We start from the raw sequence: 16,490 nt of genomic DNA, 5'->3' as shown, positions 1-16,490 counted from the left end.
TTCCCCGAGATGGACCATAGAGACGGTGGGCGGGGTGGTGCTAAAGACACACACACACCCCGAGAGCTCCGCCCCTCCGCTCGTGCTTTGTGACACGGGGCGTGTGCCCCCTGCCCCGCCCCCCTTGTCCAGCAGCCCCCCCAGCACCGTGCCCCCGGGACCAGCCCCCCCCCCCGAGTTGAGCCCCCCCCCCCCGCGCTGTTGCCCGCAGAGAGCAGTTCCCCCATGCGGGGGGGCAGGATCAGGGCCCTCTCGGGCTGGGGGTCCCTGGGGTGCCCCCCTGCCGTGGCCAGGCCACACCGTGCCCACCCCCGCACCCCTCCCCGGGGTTGGCCAAGCGCAGTCCTCCACCCTCCCAGAATCCTTCACTTCGCCCGCTTCTCTCCGCCCCCCCCCACACTGCTGTGGCTGAGCAGGACCCAGAGCCAGTTCCCGTGCGTGGGGCTGCGCCGCGCTTCTCGCACTGGGGCGAGCTCGGTAGTAGGATCAGGCCCGCTGGATCCGCCCTTCCCGCACGCCATGGCTCCCCCCACAGGTACCCCCCAGCTGGGGAGGCAGGGCCACGGGGGGGGGGGTAAGAAGGGCTGCTTGGGGCTGAGGAATTAAAACAGGCGGGGGGAGTAATGGGGGGGAGGGAATCGGGCAGGGGGAGATGGCGCTGGGGTGGGGGTTGGGCATGGAGACAGGGTTGGGGAGGGGATGTGGAGGTGGGGGGCATGTAGACGGGGGAGGCAAAGGGGAGTAGGGCGTAGGGAGAGGGTATAGGGTTGGGGGGGCAGTGTGTAGGGTGCAGAGAGGAAGAGCAGCAAGGTCAATGTTGGGCCGGGGGAAGCAGTGTTTGGGGTGGGGACTGGGGGAAGGAGGATGGGAAGTTGGGATGGGGGGCAGAGTAAAGGAGATGGGAATGGGAAGGCGGAGTGGAGGGAATGGGAAGTGGTGAGGCTGGTTTAGCTGGAATTCGATGATTGTAAGTTGGTGAGACCAGGTGCGTGAGGTAATACCCTTTATTGCACCAGCTCCAGTTGAGTAAAAGGTTTCACCTCACCCACCTTGTCTCTCTCATATCCAGGGACCAGCTCGGCTACAGGAGATCACTTGTAAATCTGAAGCTTTCCAACCAATATTCCTCTCTCTCTCTCTCTCTCTCTGCCTCTCAGTTAGACATCTGCTCCTGACTCTCTATTTAAACTTCCCCTGCAAGCAAGGAGAGACTGCTCCCCAGCTTGTAAAGGGCAGCCGGGCTGGAGTGAGATAAAGCTCGCTGCTGTGGAGTTACTCTCAGCAGCATCTGGGTGGCAGCTCTGCATCTGGGTCTGCTGCAGTCACTGGTCTCCTCATTAAGGCTACACTGAGGTGCTAAGGTGTAATCTTCCCATCACCCACCCCCTGCTGCACCAGTTCTTTGTCATTCTTTGTGTGTGTTACTTTCCCCCCAAACCAAAGTTTCAAAGCTCCTTCACAGATCTGTGCCAGCCCTCCTGCAATAACAAACCTACGTGTGTCTGATTGAGGGTGGGGTAATTAAGGGATCAAGTTTTGGTTAAGGGGTTGCCATAAATGAAGGGATAAAACATTGACTGGAAACAGTTCCGTTTACTCTTTGGTTCAAACAAATCGGGTTCTCTTCTGAGCTTGTTACAGGGCGTCTGTGGTATTTGCCAGACCTGTCTTTTGAGTCCCTGCCTTATTAATCTGTGGGTGAGCCCGCCACACTCTTCTAGGGCAATATCTTATATGTAGATCTCTTTCCTACCTATTCAGGTAACGTTGTGGACAGCCAGTCCCACAGACCCCCAGTGAACCGACTAAGATGGGACCTGACAGCAGAGCAAATAGAAAACATGACTGTGGAGCTCCTAGAGAGGACCAAGCAGGTGTATGACCGGGTGGGCTCCCAGGAGCAGGGGGAGGTCTCCTATGAAAACACCCTCAAAGCTCTGGCTGATGCGGAGGTGGAATATACAGGTACGTGGACGAACAGGATTTGGCTGGTTTCTGGAACCCTCTATAACTCTTGTTAGTAGCGGAGTGCTTTTTAGCTCATGTGCATCTCTAGTGTCTAGAATAATTGGTTTTTCCTTGCATAACTCCACTAGCCTCTCTCTTACATGTCCTCATTAGTGTTTATACAGTAGGGCATAACTAGGAAGAGTGGGATGAAATTGGATGAGAAACAGAGACAGAATGTCAGGAAAAATCTCCCTGATGGTGAGTTTGGCAGTGGGATGGTTTCCAAGAGGAGCTGCTGGAAGCCCCATTAGTTGTGATTTTTAAAAGCAACACTTAGGACTTTGAAGTTGCCTATTGCTGCAGTATCTGGACAGAGGGCTCGACAGTGTGCTGTAGGAAACAACCAGGCATTGGCCGAAAGATGATTGGGGGACCAGGGCTTTTCCATCTCTAGCTTCTATGATCAGATGTGGGATGGGCACACGTGGGTGTGAGCTCCCTTCTCTGTGTAAACAATGTATTTCTTTTTAGAACTACAGTTAAAATGCTGTGAAAAAATAACACCGTGTTTATAAATGAAGCTGGCCTCAGGGTAACACCTGTTTATTCTCAATGGTGCATAAATCAGACAACCTTCCCTGCTTGCAGTATCTTTTTTCCCTAGTCTGACCACCAGTGGTGCAAGGGAAGTGTCATGAGTTTGCACTCTCCTTGTCTGATTTTTCCACACACAAAAAACAAGTGTGTGTGGGCGATTCCTTACTAAGCAGAGATGGTGTTAACATCTGCAGACCTGTCAGCCCTTTCCGGGCACACCCGAATTCTCTGTTCAACAAAGAATTCTCATGGTGGATCTGTGGGGACAGCAGTGCCCTGCTGCGGGGTTTTGTTGTTCAGGGCTGCACAGAAGTGGTGGTAAGGGATATGTTCCCTGCCTTTGCCTTCTGAAGTGGAAATGGGCAAGGAGAACACAGGCTGTGGACACGGAGGCTTTGAGAAGCATCCACGCTAGAACTGCATTGTTTTAAAATGTGATTATTTGCGTTTTTTTTTAGTCAGTCTCAAAAGACCTTCCTAGCAATTAAACAATTAAAAAAATCAGAGTTTGGAGCACCTCCCCAAACCAAAGCACCTCCCTCTACCCTGTTATCTTTGGCCAAAATCCAACCCTGCTGGACTTTATCTGGACATTAGCAAATCCCTGAGTTGCAAAACGCCCAAGTTCTTTGTATGATGCAGCTTCCAACATTGATTGCTCCAGTGAGGAGTTACAGTAAGGAGGTTTGCTGCGGGAGGTGTAGCCCTTGAGGTAGATCCAGCGCCCACAACAAAGTCGCTGTAATCTCTAGGAGGGGAGCACTAGGTACTCTGACTGCTAGGTGCCTTGCTGGCATGTCACTGGTGTTCTCCATGCCAGTTCTGCGGTGATAGCTGGGTGCATCCTTCCCAGCCCACGCTGACCCGAGGGAGAGTCCCAGGGCCCAATCCTGAACCCCCGAGTTCCTGGGAGTGGCAAACGGGATGTGTAGGTATTTCCGGATTACCCAGCAGTGCTCTGTCTAATCCTGTCTCTCCGGTTAAGCAGACAGCAGTGGTTGTGCATCTTATAACAGGGACATATTGTCTGGCCTCCACAGCGTCATAGGATTTCCCCTAGAACTAGGGCTTGAATTCTAGTGCTCATGAAAAATGGGAGACAGATGGCACCGATCAGAGTCAGGAGTTAGTTGGGCAACCGCTGTGCGAGCTTCCCCACACCACTCTGCCTGTGTGTCATGGCAGGCTGGGTGCCAAGGGTCAGGTGTCACCAACGCCCTATGTAGTATTGCCATACAGAGCCATATGATGCTTTCCGGAGCAGTCAGAAGCCAAGATCTTTGCTTCAAGGAACTTGCAATGTAGCACTGACACACAGATCTGGCTCTGAGACCAGGAGGCTCAACAGAGACCTCAAGGACTGAATGAGCTGCGGCGGCTCGAACTCCGTGCTAGAAGGGGTTGTTCCGGGTGAGGTGTGGGACGTGCCAGTGGGAGCAGCTTGCCTTGTCCCCACTTGGGCTATGTGTCAGGCTCCAGACTGTGAAACCGGCACCTACTGTAGCGCTCCGGGGCCCTTGCTGCAGCCTGAGCTCCTGGCTTTGTCGTTTCAGTTCAGAGGAACACGCTGGACTTCCCCCAGCACGTCTCCCCTCACAAAGCTATCCGCACGGCGAGCACGGAGGCGGACAAAAAGCTCTCGGATTTCGACGTGGAGATGAGCATGAGGCAGGACGTGTACCAGAGGATCGTCTGGCTCCAGGTTCGGGGGGGGATAACCTGAGTGGCTCACAGTGCTGTGTAGATGACAGGCCCAGCATCCCAACAGAGAGTGCACAGGGACCTCCCTTTAATTTCAATGAGTCCCTCTCCCTACTGTCGGTCCTTTTCAGTTTAGAACTAAATCACAATGTGAGGGCAATATCGTCTAATAGTTAGAGCAAGAGACTGGGGAATTGGGACTTCTGGGATCTAGTCTCAGCTCTGACTCACTGTGTGACCTTGAGCAAGTCCCAGCCCTTTGTTGTGCCTCAGTTTCCCTATCTTTACAATCAGGCTGGTGACCTTGACCTACATCCCAGGGAGGCTCAGGGTTGGCTAATGATTTGTAATGTGCTTTGGGATCTGTGGGGACCAGCCTCTTGAATCTAACCCTTCTAGGGGGGTGTTTCCTCTAGTTCGGGGTCCGCAGACATTGAAACAGTCCATGCGTAGGACCTACACAAATAACTTGCTGTGGCTGTGTCGCAGCTGTAGATTAGCAAACCCCACTCCCTGCACTGTCGCCCCTTCAGCTCTGGACTCTCCCCCTTTTTGTCTGACAGGAGAAGGCGGAAAGTGCTTCCCTGAGGCCTGAAGCGAAGAGGTATCTAGAGAGGCTGATTAAACTGGGTAAACGAAATGGCCTTCACCTCCCGGAGGAAACGCAGGAGGTGAGACTGTCAATAGTATGGTAAATAGCTGTACAGAGGGGTAACTACGGCTAAAGGAGTGTGATCTCGTGGCTAGACCAGAAGACTGTCAGTCTGAACTCCTGGGTTCTATTCCTGGCTCTATCACTGACTCAGGGCAAGTCAGATTTTCCCTCCTGTGAAGTGGGGATAATACACCTGTCAGCCTGGGGAGCTAATCTCTGTACCCTTTGGGATCCCGGGCTGAAGAGAGCCACAGTAGAACATAGCAGCCTCGGAATGACAGCCGCCCCCAGCCCGAGAGCGATAGTAACGTGAAGTTTGCATGGGGGCAGAGGTTCTGTAAGGGAGCTGGGGAACAGTGAGCAGAGTTAGCTTGACTAGGGTAACCCTCCTCTCACCGGCCGTACTGCAGCAGGAAGGGTTAGAGGGCGGTTGGGGGACTTGACAAGCAGGGGAAATGAAATCAGCCGATGGCCGGACGGACCTTAAACACCCACTGCTCCTTGAGCTGGCCACACACAGGCGGGCCCGGGGCGTGATGGCCGGGCTTCCAGCAGGCGTGATCAGAGATTGCCTGTCCCGGGTTGAGATCTCTGTGTCTGCACAGCCGGCCCTGTTTGGAGAGAAGCCAGTAACAAACGCTAAGGGACCGGGTGCGCACAGAACTGACCACGCACGGCCAACGGCGATCCTCTGCTTCCTCCCCCGGTTCAGCTGGCTCTGACGACGTGTCTGTCTATATTTTTTCAAAAGAAAGTCAAAGCCATTAAGAAAAGGCTAAGCCTGCTCTGCATCGACTTCAACAAGAACCTGAACGAAGACACCACCTACCTGCCCTTCTCCAAGGAGGAACTGGGTAAGGGCTGCTCGCGGTCGGAGGAACCAGGCCTACTGGCGCCTCCAGGAAGATTTGCTTCTCCTGGCGCTCAGTCTCCACGGATTGGTTCATCCCCCTTCTGTGACGATGACCCGTCTTCTCCAAGCTCGCCCTGTAACTGCCCGATTAAGCGGGAATCTGCCAGTAGAAATAACTGGCAGCTGCTGCTGGCCTGAGCTTGCTTCGGTCCAGGTGAAGCAGCGTGAGAGTTGCCAGTTACAGCCCCTTTTGGCTGGTGCGCTCGCCGGTTTGCAGGGCAGACGGTCCTTCTCGTGCTTCGTGATTAAGCCGCCCCAGAGCGCACTGCCTGGGGAGCGGCGTGGCCGTGTGGGGGTCTGCAGGTAACCCTCAAAGTCCGTCCGTCTTTGTCTCCTCTCCTCCTCCAGGGGGGCTCCCCGAGGACTTCCTGAACTCCCTGGAGAAGACAGAGGACGGCAAGCTGAAGGTCACCCTGAAGTACCCGCACTATTTCCCCCTCATGAAGAAATGCTACGTGCCTGAGACGAGGAGGAAGGTGGAGGAAATGTTCAACTCCAGGTGCAAGGAGGTAGGTGGATGAAGGTCTTGGGGCAGAACTTCTGAGCACGCAAACCTGTTAGCCTAGAGCACAGCACTGGCTTTCACCCTAAGCTACAGCCTCCCATCCAGGCCATTGACATGGGGGCCAAGCACCAAAGAGTGTTTCCGTATGCAGGTCACCGGTGCCAGCTATGGCCTGGAGCCCCTTGGTGCCGGCTGGCCAAGGGCACAGGGGAAGCGTCACCCTGGCCCAGATCAGTGGCGACTGCAGGCCACCATCATCTGAGGACAGTTCAGTGGCCCATTTGAAACAAGCGTGGTGGGACTCAGGCCTGCACCACCCAACCCGCCATGCCAATGAGCATTCTCAGTGGAGAAGCCACCCAACCCGCCATCCCAATGAGCATTCTCAGTGGAGAAGCCAAGGGTTTGAAAGGGTGGTGGAGGCTCTGGCTGGGCTGTCTGGCTTGGGGGGTCCTAGCCTAGCCTCTGGGCGTGAGGGCACTAACTTGCTGCTGCTTTCCCGGGATGGCTGCTCTGTTCCACCTTGGCCTTCGTGCCTCCTCCCTGCCCGGCACTTCCAGCTCCACGGGTTGCGCTTTCTTCTCCGTTGCAGGAGAACTGCTTGATCCTCAAGGAGCTGGTGGACCTGCGGGCTCAGAAATCCGACCTCCTGGGCTTCGACACGCACGCTGATTTCGTGCTGGAAATGAACATGGCGAAAACCAGCAAGACCGTGGCTTCCTTCTTAGGTACCGCACCTGGCTTTGGAAGGGGCGGGGCTGGGTTTTCCTGCACATCCTTCTCTCATGCACCTTCCCCCTCTTTGTCCGTCCAGATGAGCTGGCCCAGAAGCTGAAGCCCCTGGGGGAGAAGGAACGGGCCGTGATCCTGGACCTGAAGAAGAAAGAGTGCAAGAAGCGGGACTTGGAGTTTGACGCCCGCATCAACGCCTGGGACATGCGCTACTACATGAACCAGGTGGAGGAGACCAAGTACAGCGTGGACCAGAACCTGCTGAAGGAGTATTTCCCCATGCAGGTGGTCACTGCTGGCCTGCTGGACATCTACCAGGAGCTGCTGGGCTTGAGCTTCCACCCGGAGGAGCACGCCCAGGTCTGGCACGAGGACGTCCAGCTCTACTCGGTGAAGGACATCGCCTCGGGCAAGACCATCGGGCAATTCTACCTGGATTTGTACCCCCGGTGAGTCCCCCGCAACACCAGAGCGAGGGAGACGGGCTTAGGGGCCGGATCCTGCAGGGCCCCTTGGGGACGGTGGATCTTGTAACCCAGGCACACAGGGGAACCTCCCGCACCCCCTTTCGAGCGACTGGGGAGTCTGTCTGCAGGAGGGTTTTGGGCTCTGGACTCCTTCCCAGTGTGACTATGGAACCGGTTGCCTATGGCTCGTCGGGCAGGGTGTGGCGCTGCCACCTGAGGGCGGGAGCTGTGTTTGTGGCTCTCTCCTTGTGCCATCCATCCCTGGCAGTACGTCAGCACTGCCCGCCTTCCCCTCAGAGCGGCGTTAGCTTTATCCCTGCAGTCAGCAGGGCCTGACTACGAGGTGAGGGCATATGGTGCTGAGTGGGGTTTCCCCCTGTCACCCAGCAGCTCTCCAATGCACCTTGCTCTGGGGTGTGTTCCTTGTCTGACACCTCTGTCAGGCCCAGCCCTGGGGTGTTTTCCCCATCCCTTCTGAGCTGCAGTGACAGCCACCCCCACAGCTGCCAGAGAAGTCCTGAATCCCACATCCCTGCAGCCTCCCTCTTCTCTCTGGTGGGTGCCTGACCACCTCCGCTCCCACCAAAGCAGCACAACAAGGCTGAACATCCAGCTCCCCTATATAACTCGCCCTGGGGAGATGGCAGCTGGGGGGCTTTGCCGTCCCAAACCACTTGCTAGGGTCAGCTTGAGATCTGCCGTGTGCTCCTGCAGTGGGATTGGCTCGGTCCCATTCCTATGTACCTTGACCCCGATGGAGAAGGAACGGGTGCGGTTGGTCCAGCCGATCCCAGCGAGCACTTGGCCTGCATGAATCCGTCAGTGCCTTGTCGGCGACCCCTGGGCTCTGATAGGCTCTCTAGGTGACGGGGCTAGGCTGGATGTGACAGTCTCCTCCACCCACTCCAGGGAGGGGAAGTACGGGCACGCGGCCTGCTTCGGCCTGCAGCCAGGCTGCCTGCTGCCGGACTCCAGCCGTCAGATCTCTGTCGCTGCCATGGTAGCCAACTTCACCAAGCCCACGCCGGACGCGCCGTCCCTGCTGCAGCATGACGAGGTGGAGACCTACTTCCATGAGTTCGGCCATGTCATGCACCAGCTCTGCTCACAGGTAAGGGCGGGGCCGCATGGGGGGCAGCGGGGCGCTGGCTCCTCCTAGCGCCACAGAACGCTGCAAGGGGAGAAGGCTGGAGCACTGGCCAGAGCCAGGCAGAGAGCAAGGGGTGCAGACGTCCTGCACAGCTCTGCCGGTGCCCCTCGATCCCGACCTGCAGCTCCTCCGACACTCTGCTATCCCACCCAGCTCTGCCCATGAGCCGCAGCCCCCACTTTGCCAGTCCATTGCCACAATCACGCGATAATTGACTGTTGTGCCACGCAGTGCGGCGGCTTGGGACAAGCGAACACTCCCAGGGACAAGCCTGAGAGCAACAAACTCATCTCACTTAGGATGGAGGCTCTAAATTCCAATCTCCGTGCTTGCCAAGCCCGATCATTGAATTGTGGGCTTCCAGTGGCCAGCCGGGTTGGCTCATTCCTCACCCCCAGGTGGGCACTGACTGGGGCAGGGGGGATCTGGGTCGGTACTCTGTGTCCGCTCCGACTGGGCTGTGTTGTAACAGCGTGTGCATCTTGTAGGCAGAGTTTGCCATGTTCAGCGGGACCCACGTGGAGCGGGACTTTGTTGAAGCCCCGTCTCAGATGCTGGAGAACTGGGTGTGGGAGAAGGAGCCCCTGGTGCGCATGTCCAAACACTACAAAACCAGCAGCCCCATGCCCGACGAGCTGCTGGAGAAGCTCATCCAATCCAGGCAGGCGAACACAGGTAGGAGCCATGGTGCCTTCCCCTCCCATTGGGGTCGGCCTTGTCTCACCCCTCTGCTGTGCCGGTGGGGGGTGGGGTTGGCGGGGAAGGAACCCACCTGTGATCGTTAGCAGTCATGGGGCAGGAGGGGCTGCAGGTCTGGATTGAGGGGCATGAGTGGGGGGCTCAGCACTGGAATAGTGGGAGGTTGCAGGACAGGCTTGCGGGGGGGTCGTAGCAGAGCTGGGAGGGGTGGGGGGAGTAGGCACTCGCAGCCGGTCTTAGCCGGCTGTTACCCACCTGCCGTGGCCTCCCCGCGGAGGCGCTGTCTGGCTCACGCTTTGCCTCCCTCTCCCCTCCTGTGACAGGGCTGTTCAACTTGCGTCAGATCGTCCTGGCAAAGGTGGACCAGGCCCTTCACACCCAGACGAAGGCAGACCCCGTGGAGGAGTACGCCCGGCTGTGCGAGGAGGTGCTGGGCATCCCCGCCACCCCAGGTACCCACCTGGCACTGATGGGCAGGCTGGTTCTACAGGCTCTGGGGAGAGGGGCTGCGGCTGCTCCCGCCCAGTCCACGGTAAAATCTTCTCTCTGAAGATCATGTCAAGGGGAAGGAGCTTTTCTTCTCTTCCTGGCCTCCTGCCTCCGCACGGTCCAGGGCAGACTCTCAAAACGCCCGGTGCCAACTGGGCGAAAGACCAGCAGAAATCGCTCCCCTGTGCCCCACAGCAGGGGGGCTAGAGCCACTGGCTAGTCCCAGCCCCGGCCTATCAAGGCAGCTTTGCCTTGCTCTGCTTGGGCACGTCAGCCACGGTTAGGGTGGCATGTCGAGGAGCGCTGGGCTCTGGGAACGAGCCGTTCACTCCATTGGGAGCAGCGTTAAGCGAGTGCCGAGCATGGTGGAAAACACCCCCCCCCCCCCCCCCCCCCCCCCGTGATCACAGGGAAGTTGATCTGATGCCTGGGCTGGTAAATTTCCACATCAGGTTTTTGCAGCTTGAATCAAGGACGTCACGGTCCAGGGTGTCTCCCCTCCTCCCCCCGCCCGCTCCTCGGGCAATTGTCTCAGTGCCTGACTCCTGCAGCGCGTCTCTTCAGCAGGCCACGTGTCTGTCTTAATTCCCAAGGTACGAACATGCCGGCCACGTTTGGCCACCTGGCTGGAGGCTACGATGCTCAGTACTATGGCTACCTCTGGAGCGAAGTGTATTCCATGGACATGTTCCACACGCGCTTCAAGCAGGAGGGGATCATGAACTGTAAGGTAACGGAAGCTCCTGTCTGTCTGTCTCCCCAGTGCGTGATAGAAATGCTGCCTGCTGTGGGAATATCGGCCCCGCGGGAGGGGCGAGGTGATCCGCGGGGAGACCCTCCCTGGCTGTGATCAGCCCAGAGCATGCGGAGGGGGTTAGCGCAGGCAGCAGCATTGCGGGATGAGAGCTCTCTCCCTCGCTGGTCTCCCATGCCCTGATCCCTCCTCCCCCTCTGTCTCTCTCCCCCCGTCTCCCCCTGCAGGTGGGCATGGATTACAGGAACTACATCCTGCGTCCTGGAGGGTCCGTGGATGCGTGTGACATGTTGAGGAGGTTCCTGGGTCGAGACCCCAAGCAGGATGCCTTCCTGGCCAGTAAAGGACTGAAGGTTGAGTCCAGCTCGCTGCCTTCAGCCTGCTGAAAACCCGCCCACCGCCCTGTGAGTAGAGCCAGCTCCTGTGTCTGCGAACCCGTCGTCCTGAGCCAGAGAACCAGGCAGCACCAGACTCCTCTGTCGTCCAAACACCCGCCGGGTGGGCTGACACCGCGGCTGCTCTTCGTCCCCACAGCGAACGTAGGGCCTCCGGCAGAGGGGTTTAGATCTGGGGCTGCCATTTCCCCTCTCTGGAATGACAGTTGTGCCACGGGGTGGGCGGTGCAATCTGTTACCCTTTGGCGCGGCGTGTGTGTGTGTGTGTGTGTGTTATAAGTAGCCCATACAAATTGGCTTGAAGCTGAAACTTTGCACCCAGAGGGTCTGCACCAGGGTGCAGCTCGAGAGGGGGGTGTGGGGCGTGTTAAAAATTGGATTCACCATTTTAGAAGTGGCACCATTGTTTAAGAGCTGAGACTTCCCCAGCCCTCAGCTTGTATTGTGCCCGAAGGTAAAATCACGGCTCTGATCGTAAAACAAACGACTAGAGAGGGAACTAAAGGGCAGGGCGGATTTGGGTTCGGTCTCCTCTCCAGTGGGCAGATTGGAAACCTCCAAATAAACCCGGCTGCGAGGCCAAGGTGTAAAAAGCCACAAAGTGCACCTGCGCTATCTTAATAGCCTCGCTCACCCCAAAAGGAATATTCCCCTCCACACTACAAGCCTGCTGGGTGAGCGGAGGGTTAGTCTCCTCCTGCCCCAGCATCACCACCTGGGTCGAGGAGACTCGGCTCAGAACTTCCCCCGTTTTGTTTTGATCAAAGCAAATGCAATTCCAGCCCATGTCAGAAGGGGGCGCTGTCCCCTCTCCTCCTCTTCCTCCCCTAGTGGGTGAGTGTTTCAGAACTGGAAGGGACCCCATCCTGCAAAGGTACCAAGCGCCCTCTTCTGGGCGGTCAGTACTTTGCAAGCTCGGATGCTAACAACGTCGGGGGGGCGTCAATATTGTAACATTACCGGGCCGCTGCATCTCCGGTCCAGGAAGCTGGGGCCACAGACACATGACAGCAATGTGGCCCGCAGGGATACAAAGACCTAGGGGCCTAGTAACCTGGCTAGAGATCCTTTAATGTCCGCCTGGGGAGCTGGTGAAAGTCAGCCGACTCAGGGCCCTGTTTGCACTGCAGAGAAACCTGTGAGAGCAGCGACTCCATCCGCCCTCGGGTACGGCCTAGCGCAGAGGCCAGTGCTAGCACCGTGTGCCTCCCTCGCTGACTAGCCGCTTCTCGCCTGCTTGCAGGCTGTCGTCAGAGGCGTTGGTCTCCCCCTGCAATCCAGGCGTCTGGCAGTGGGTCGCTCAGACCCTTGACTGACTGACGCATCCGTTATGAAACGCTCCATAGGCTGTGGCCGTGAATCAGTCCCTCCTCCCCTGCCCCGAGATGGCTAACTGCTGTCTTCGCTCATTTCAGCAAGGTCCCTTTCTGGTCTAGTGTTTTGCTGTGCTGTGTAAAACCAAGCAGGGACGCGATTCAGCTCCTTCTTGTGCAATGCATCATCTACTCTCCCCCCTGCTTCTCCTCAGGGACGGTAGAAAACCACGGCAGATTCTGGCTAAAACTGTTCTTCTTCCTCCAGATCTGAAATTTCGTACTACTTGAGTCCTACTCTTGTATAGTGTAATAGCAGATGTAAGACAGGGAGAGTCGTTGGAAATATTTATTAGCGGCTTAATGTCAATTACTGCTGCTGCTGGACCGAGTGTTACAGAACTGCCAGGCAGGAATCTCACCTACTTCTTTTAGCGGATGCACTTTGAAGCATCGCTTTTAAGGACTGGAGCAAAACGTGAATTCACTTAAATGGTCCAGGCCTCCCACTAGGGTAAGATTTGACGTGTAAATTGATTCTTATCCACACCCCTTTTTCTCTGTGCTTATGCCCCAAACCACTGTTGATCCATCTCTGTTCTAACTACAGCTGGTAAATGGGGTTAAAACCCAAATAACCAACCTTTTTATTTTCTGTCTGAAATTTCCCCCAAACTCCCCCGCCCTGGGCAGGGCAAGGCGAGCGCAAACAGAGAGAGGTGCAAAGTTTTTAAAAGTGGTCACTGAATTTGAGCTCCTCAATTGTTGGGAGATCCAACTTGATCCTCTCAGGGCTTGTTGTTTTTTTCCCCGAGGGTGTTGATTTCAGCTGGAACAGTGGGTGCCCGGTGCTGTTATTGGACCTTTCTGAAAACGTGTGCCACTCTTGTAAAAAGAACACCTGCAGTTGTTTCTTGCTTCAGCTTAAAGGGTCCCCCCCCTTCATTTAAAACTCACACTTCCGCCTGGATTAAAAGATCTGGGGGTGGGTGGATATTTTCCCTATGTTTTCACTAGGGATGTAAATATCAGTTTAAAAGTTAACCAGTGAAAAGATTAAAATTCTATCGGTTAACTGGTTAACCGTTAACTGATGTTGCTCTGGCAGGGCAGCAGGTGATGGGGTCCTGCCAGGACCACTCCAGCTCGCCCGACCCGGTGCCGTGTCCTGACCGACGCGGCCAGGCCCGCTCCAGGTGTCCCACCAGGCTGGAGTCCTGCTGGCCAGTGTGGCCAGCTGCAGGGGTTAACGGTTAAGGGCCGGTTAACGATAAGCCTAATGCTTACCGGTGAACCTTTTACATCCCTCATTTTCACCCCCATCCTGTGCATTTGACAGCACTTCATGAAACTGATTTCCATGGGGCCAGGATGTCACCCACCGTTCTGCTCCTCTCTGGTCAGTTTGCCTTGTTTTGGGTTTCTCCGTAACAGAAGAGAGAAACATTTTGTTTCTCCACAAAGGAAAATGGGGGTGTAAACATTCACCCAAATTGGAGAAGGCCCCCGGCCGCAGGGACTGGGGTAGAAACTGCAACTGCTTTCGATTCTTTTCTTTTACCAGACTCGATTTCAGGATATCTTTGCCCCTTTAACAACCTTCACATTAACCGTGCCCAGCTCAGGGGCTCGCCCCCAGTCTGTGCTCCGAGAAACAGCGTCCACCCCCGTGCTGCCCTTCGGCGGCCGGATGCAGCTCTGTCTGCAAAGCCGCACTGAGGAGATTTTACAGGGGAGGGTTTGGGCAGTGGGGAAGGATAGAAAGTGAACTCTGGGAGTTTAGCTCCTTGGGGGAGATGGCAGGATCTGTCATGGGCAGGCCGTCCCTGCCACCTCCTGACTTTCCGCTGTTTCATTCTCCCTGTGCGTGGGGAGACTGTTGTTTTCTGGTGCTTCTGTTGGCATGGCAGCTGCTGCCAACAACGTGAACAATCCGGACAGGACCCCTGCCCGCAACCTGTCCAGCCCCCCTCTTTGAATTGCAAATCAACCCCTACCCTTAAGTTCCAGCCTCAGGATCCTCCACACAAAATGTGTTACATTGTAGGAGCAACACCTGCCAGTCACCTGAGAGCCCTTCCCACTCCCCCTCCCCCCCCCCCCCGCGTCCTTTGATTCTCATTTCCTTCTCCGGCTGTGAACATCAAAAGGGCTCAGTGACTGTTGCGCAGTTGTTACGTCTCTGCTGTTACCCAGAAACCTGTCGCCATGTACAGCCAAATGTGTCAAGATGCTGAGCGCCCTGGACACAGGACTGGAACGTTATCCCCCTGTAGAAAACTGGGCCGCGCTATGGGATGGGGTCCGCTGGATCTCTTCGTTAGATCTTTGAAATAAAGCATTCCCCCCCCGCCCCCAAATTCAGATTGTTTTAAATTCCACCCCCCGCCCCTTCTGTATTTATTTGTATAAAGAAATCGTGGCTTTTCCCCTCCACGCCTGGCTCAGTGTTATTCACCACGAAAAATCCAGATACACAAAAGGATCAGCAAACATGGCTTCACGAGCCATGCAGGTGAAACCACCCGTGCAGCCCTGTCTCCCTGCCCCTTCTGGTGACCAGGGAAGGCAATCGGCCGTGGGATCCTTTCTCGCCGCCCGCCTCCCCGTTATTTGGGTCGGCCTCCCGACGTTCCATCCTTGGGGTGGGTATGTAAGAAGTGATGTGATGTGTACTTTACACGCGTTTTCTCTCTTCCCCCCGTTCTAGACATAAGCTCTGTCTCTGGGCGTCCGCGCACACATGGCTCATCGCTGTTATGTATCAATACTGTGGGTGGGTTTCTTTTTTAAGTGTAAAGTTCTGACCTCCTTCCCCGCCCCCTTCAACCCACTTAGTCTTTTTACTGAATAAGCTGGAATGGGATAAACTGTATGCTTTCCTCTCTTCTAACCAGGCCTCGGTGCTGCTCCTCTCAGAACTCGCCTTTGCGGTTTGCATGCAGAGGCTGGAATTCGTGTCCGCCCCGGGTCACAGGGAGGCACCTTTAGTTGTAGACCCTCCCTATCGTCCCACACAACCCACCGAACGCTGGGGCAATCTGTGCTCAAGGCGGGCTCAGGACTGGAATAGCAGCGTGGCTCTAAGCTGTATTGGTAGCCTGTGTGGTGTCCCCTCAAAGCAGGGAGCGCTTGTCCCCTCACTTTCACTAGCACTGGAATTGACTCACGTGCCCTATGGCAAGGAGCAAACTCGTACTGCACCGGGCACCTTGGCCTCGGAGCCTGGCCACTTTCCCCTCTGACCCCGTTTCGCCTCCCCCGATCCAGCCGGGGCAGAGGTCAGGTTATTTTCCGTTAATCTCCTCCCAGGCCAGGGTGGTGCGCGTGGAGTTTTGTAACGGTCACGTCCAGCCCTGCTTGTGACAGGGGTTGGATTTTACAAGGTTCCTACCGCTAATAAAGAGTTTTCGTAAACTGAGCTGATGTCACTCGGTCTCTGCCCACGCCTCGTCTCAAGAATGTTGGGGAAAGAGAAGGGAAAAGCTTCTGGTGGGCTTCAGCAGGACTCCTGTCTTTGGTGAGAGCAAACCTCAGCATCTCTAATCTATTTATTATCACAGCATGGCTGGGCTGTTCTACCCATTGTGCAGATGGGAGCATTGAGGCAGAGAGAGATTGTGACTTGCCCTGGGTCACAGGGAGACTCTGGCAGACCAGGAATCGAACCTGGGACTTCCACGTCCTAAGTTAGCACTCACCAGCCTTCCTCCCTCTTTCCACCCTTATACCTCCTTAAATTACAGGGTTAATGGTTATCCTGTGCGTTGCAGTTGCTCCTAGCAGCCCCAGTCATGTGCCAGGACTCCACTGTGCTAGGTGCTGTACCAACCCAGAATAAAGAGCCGGGCCCTGCCCTGCAGCGCTCTGAACAATCGGACACTGAACGATGTGTTTTATTTCATAACCCACATCCTAAGAGGTGTCTCATGGCTACACCTCTCTCCGCGCTGCCATTCCCCGCTGCAGCACGTCGCACGGTGCTGGGCTCACAGGGGCTTTGAGCATGGATCTCTGGGGATGCAGAAAGCACTTCTCCTCTGCAGGGGGCAGCGTGCAGCCGCTTTCTGCCCCATGCAGCAGGACTGGTCTGCGGCTGTTCCCATGCAGACCCGTCTGGGCTTTGGGCATGTCCTTTCGTCTCCAGGGCTCAGAGCTCGGGGACTGTGG

The 16,490-nt window shown here is 56.2% G+C and overlaps 1 protein-coding gene across 1 annotated transcript; it reads left to right on the top strand.

The window, feature by feature from the left end:
- The first annotated feature begins 297 nt into the window (after nucleotides 1-297).
- THOP1 (thimet oligopeptidase 1) lies at nucleotides 298-15,741 on the top strand. The gene is made up of 13 exons (XM_054013335.1): nucleotides 298-535; nucleotides 1,762-1,965; nucleotides 4,101-4,249; nucleotides 4,812-4,919; nucleotides 5,655-5,757; nucleotides 6,165-6,325; nucleotides 6,914-7,049; nucleotides 7,136-7,502; nucleotides 8,430-8,631; nucleotides 9,159-9,345; nucleotides 9,693-9,821; nucleotides 10,452-10,588; nucleotides 10,840-15,741. Exons 1-13 carry the CDS (start codon nucleotides 520-522, stop codon nucleotides 10,996-10,998), a joined length of 2,058 nt encoding a protein of 685 aa, XP_053869310.1. The 5' UTR covers nucleotides 298-519; the 3' UTR covers nucleotides 10,999-15,741.
- The last annotated feature ends 749 nt before the right edge of the window (nucleotides 15,742-16,490 follow it).

The sequence above is a fragment of the Malaclemys terrapin genome, chromosome 24 (assembly GCF_027887155.1).
Source record: "Malaclemys terrapin pileata isolate rMalTer1 chromosome 24, rMalTer1.hap1, whole genome shotgun sequence".
In the NCBI taxonomy this organism is placed as follows: Eukaryota; Metazoa; Chordata; order Testudines; family Emydidae; genus Malaclemys; species Malaclemys terrapin.
Note: the sequence above shows the minus strand (reverse complement) of the source record. Positions and strands in the feature narration are given on the sequence as shown.

Bases quoted from the DNA above. Each gene is read 5' to 3' on its own strand.
- THOP1 (XM_054013335.1), top strand. The intron at 7,050-7,135 runs GTACCGCACCTG...TTGTCCGTCCAG, and splicing joins GACCGTGGCTTCCTTCTTAG to ATGAGCTGGCCCAGAAGCTG. The intron at 7,503-8,429 runs GTGAGTCCCCCG...CACCCACTCCAG, and splicing joins TACCTGGATTTGTACCCCCG to GGAGGGGAAGTACGGGCACG.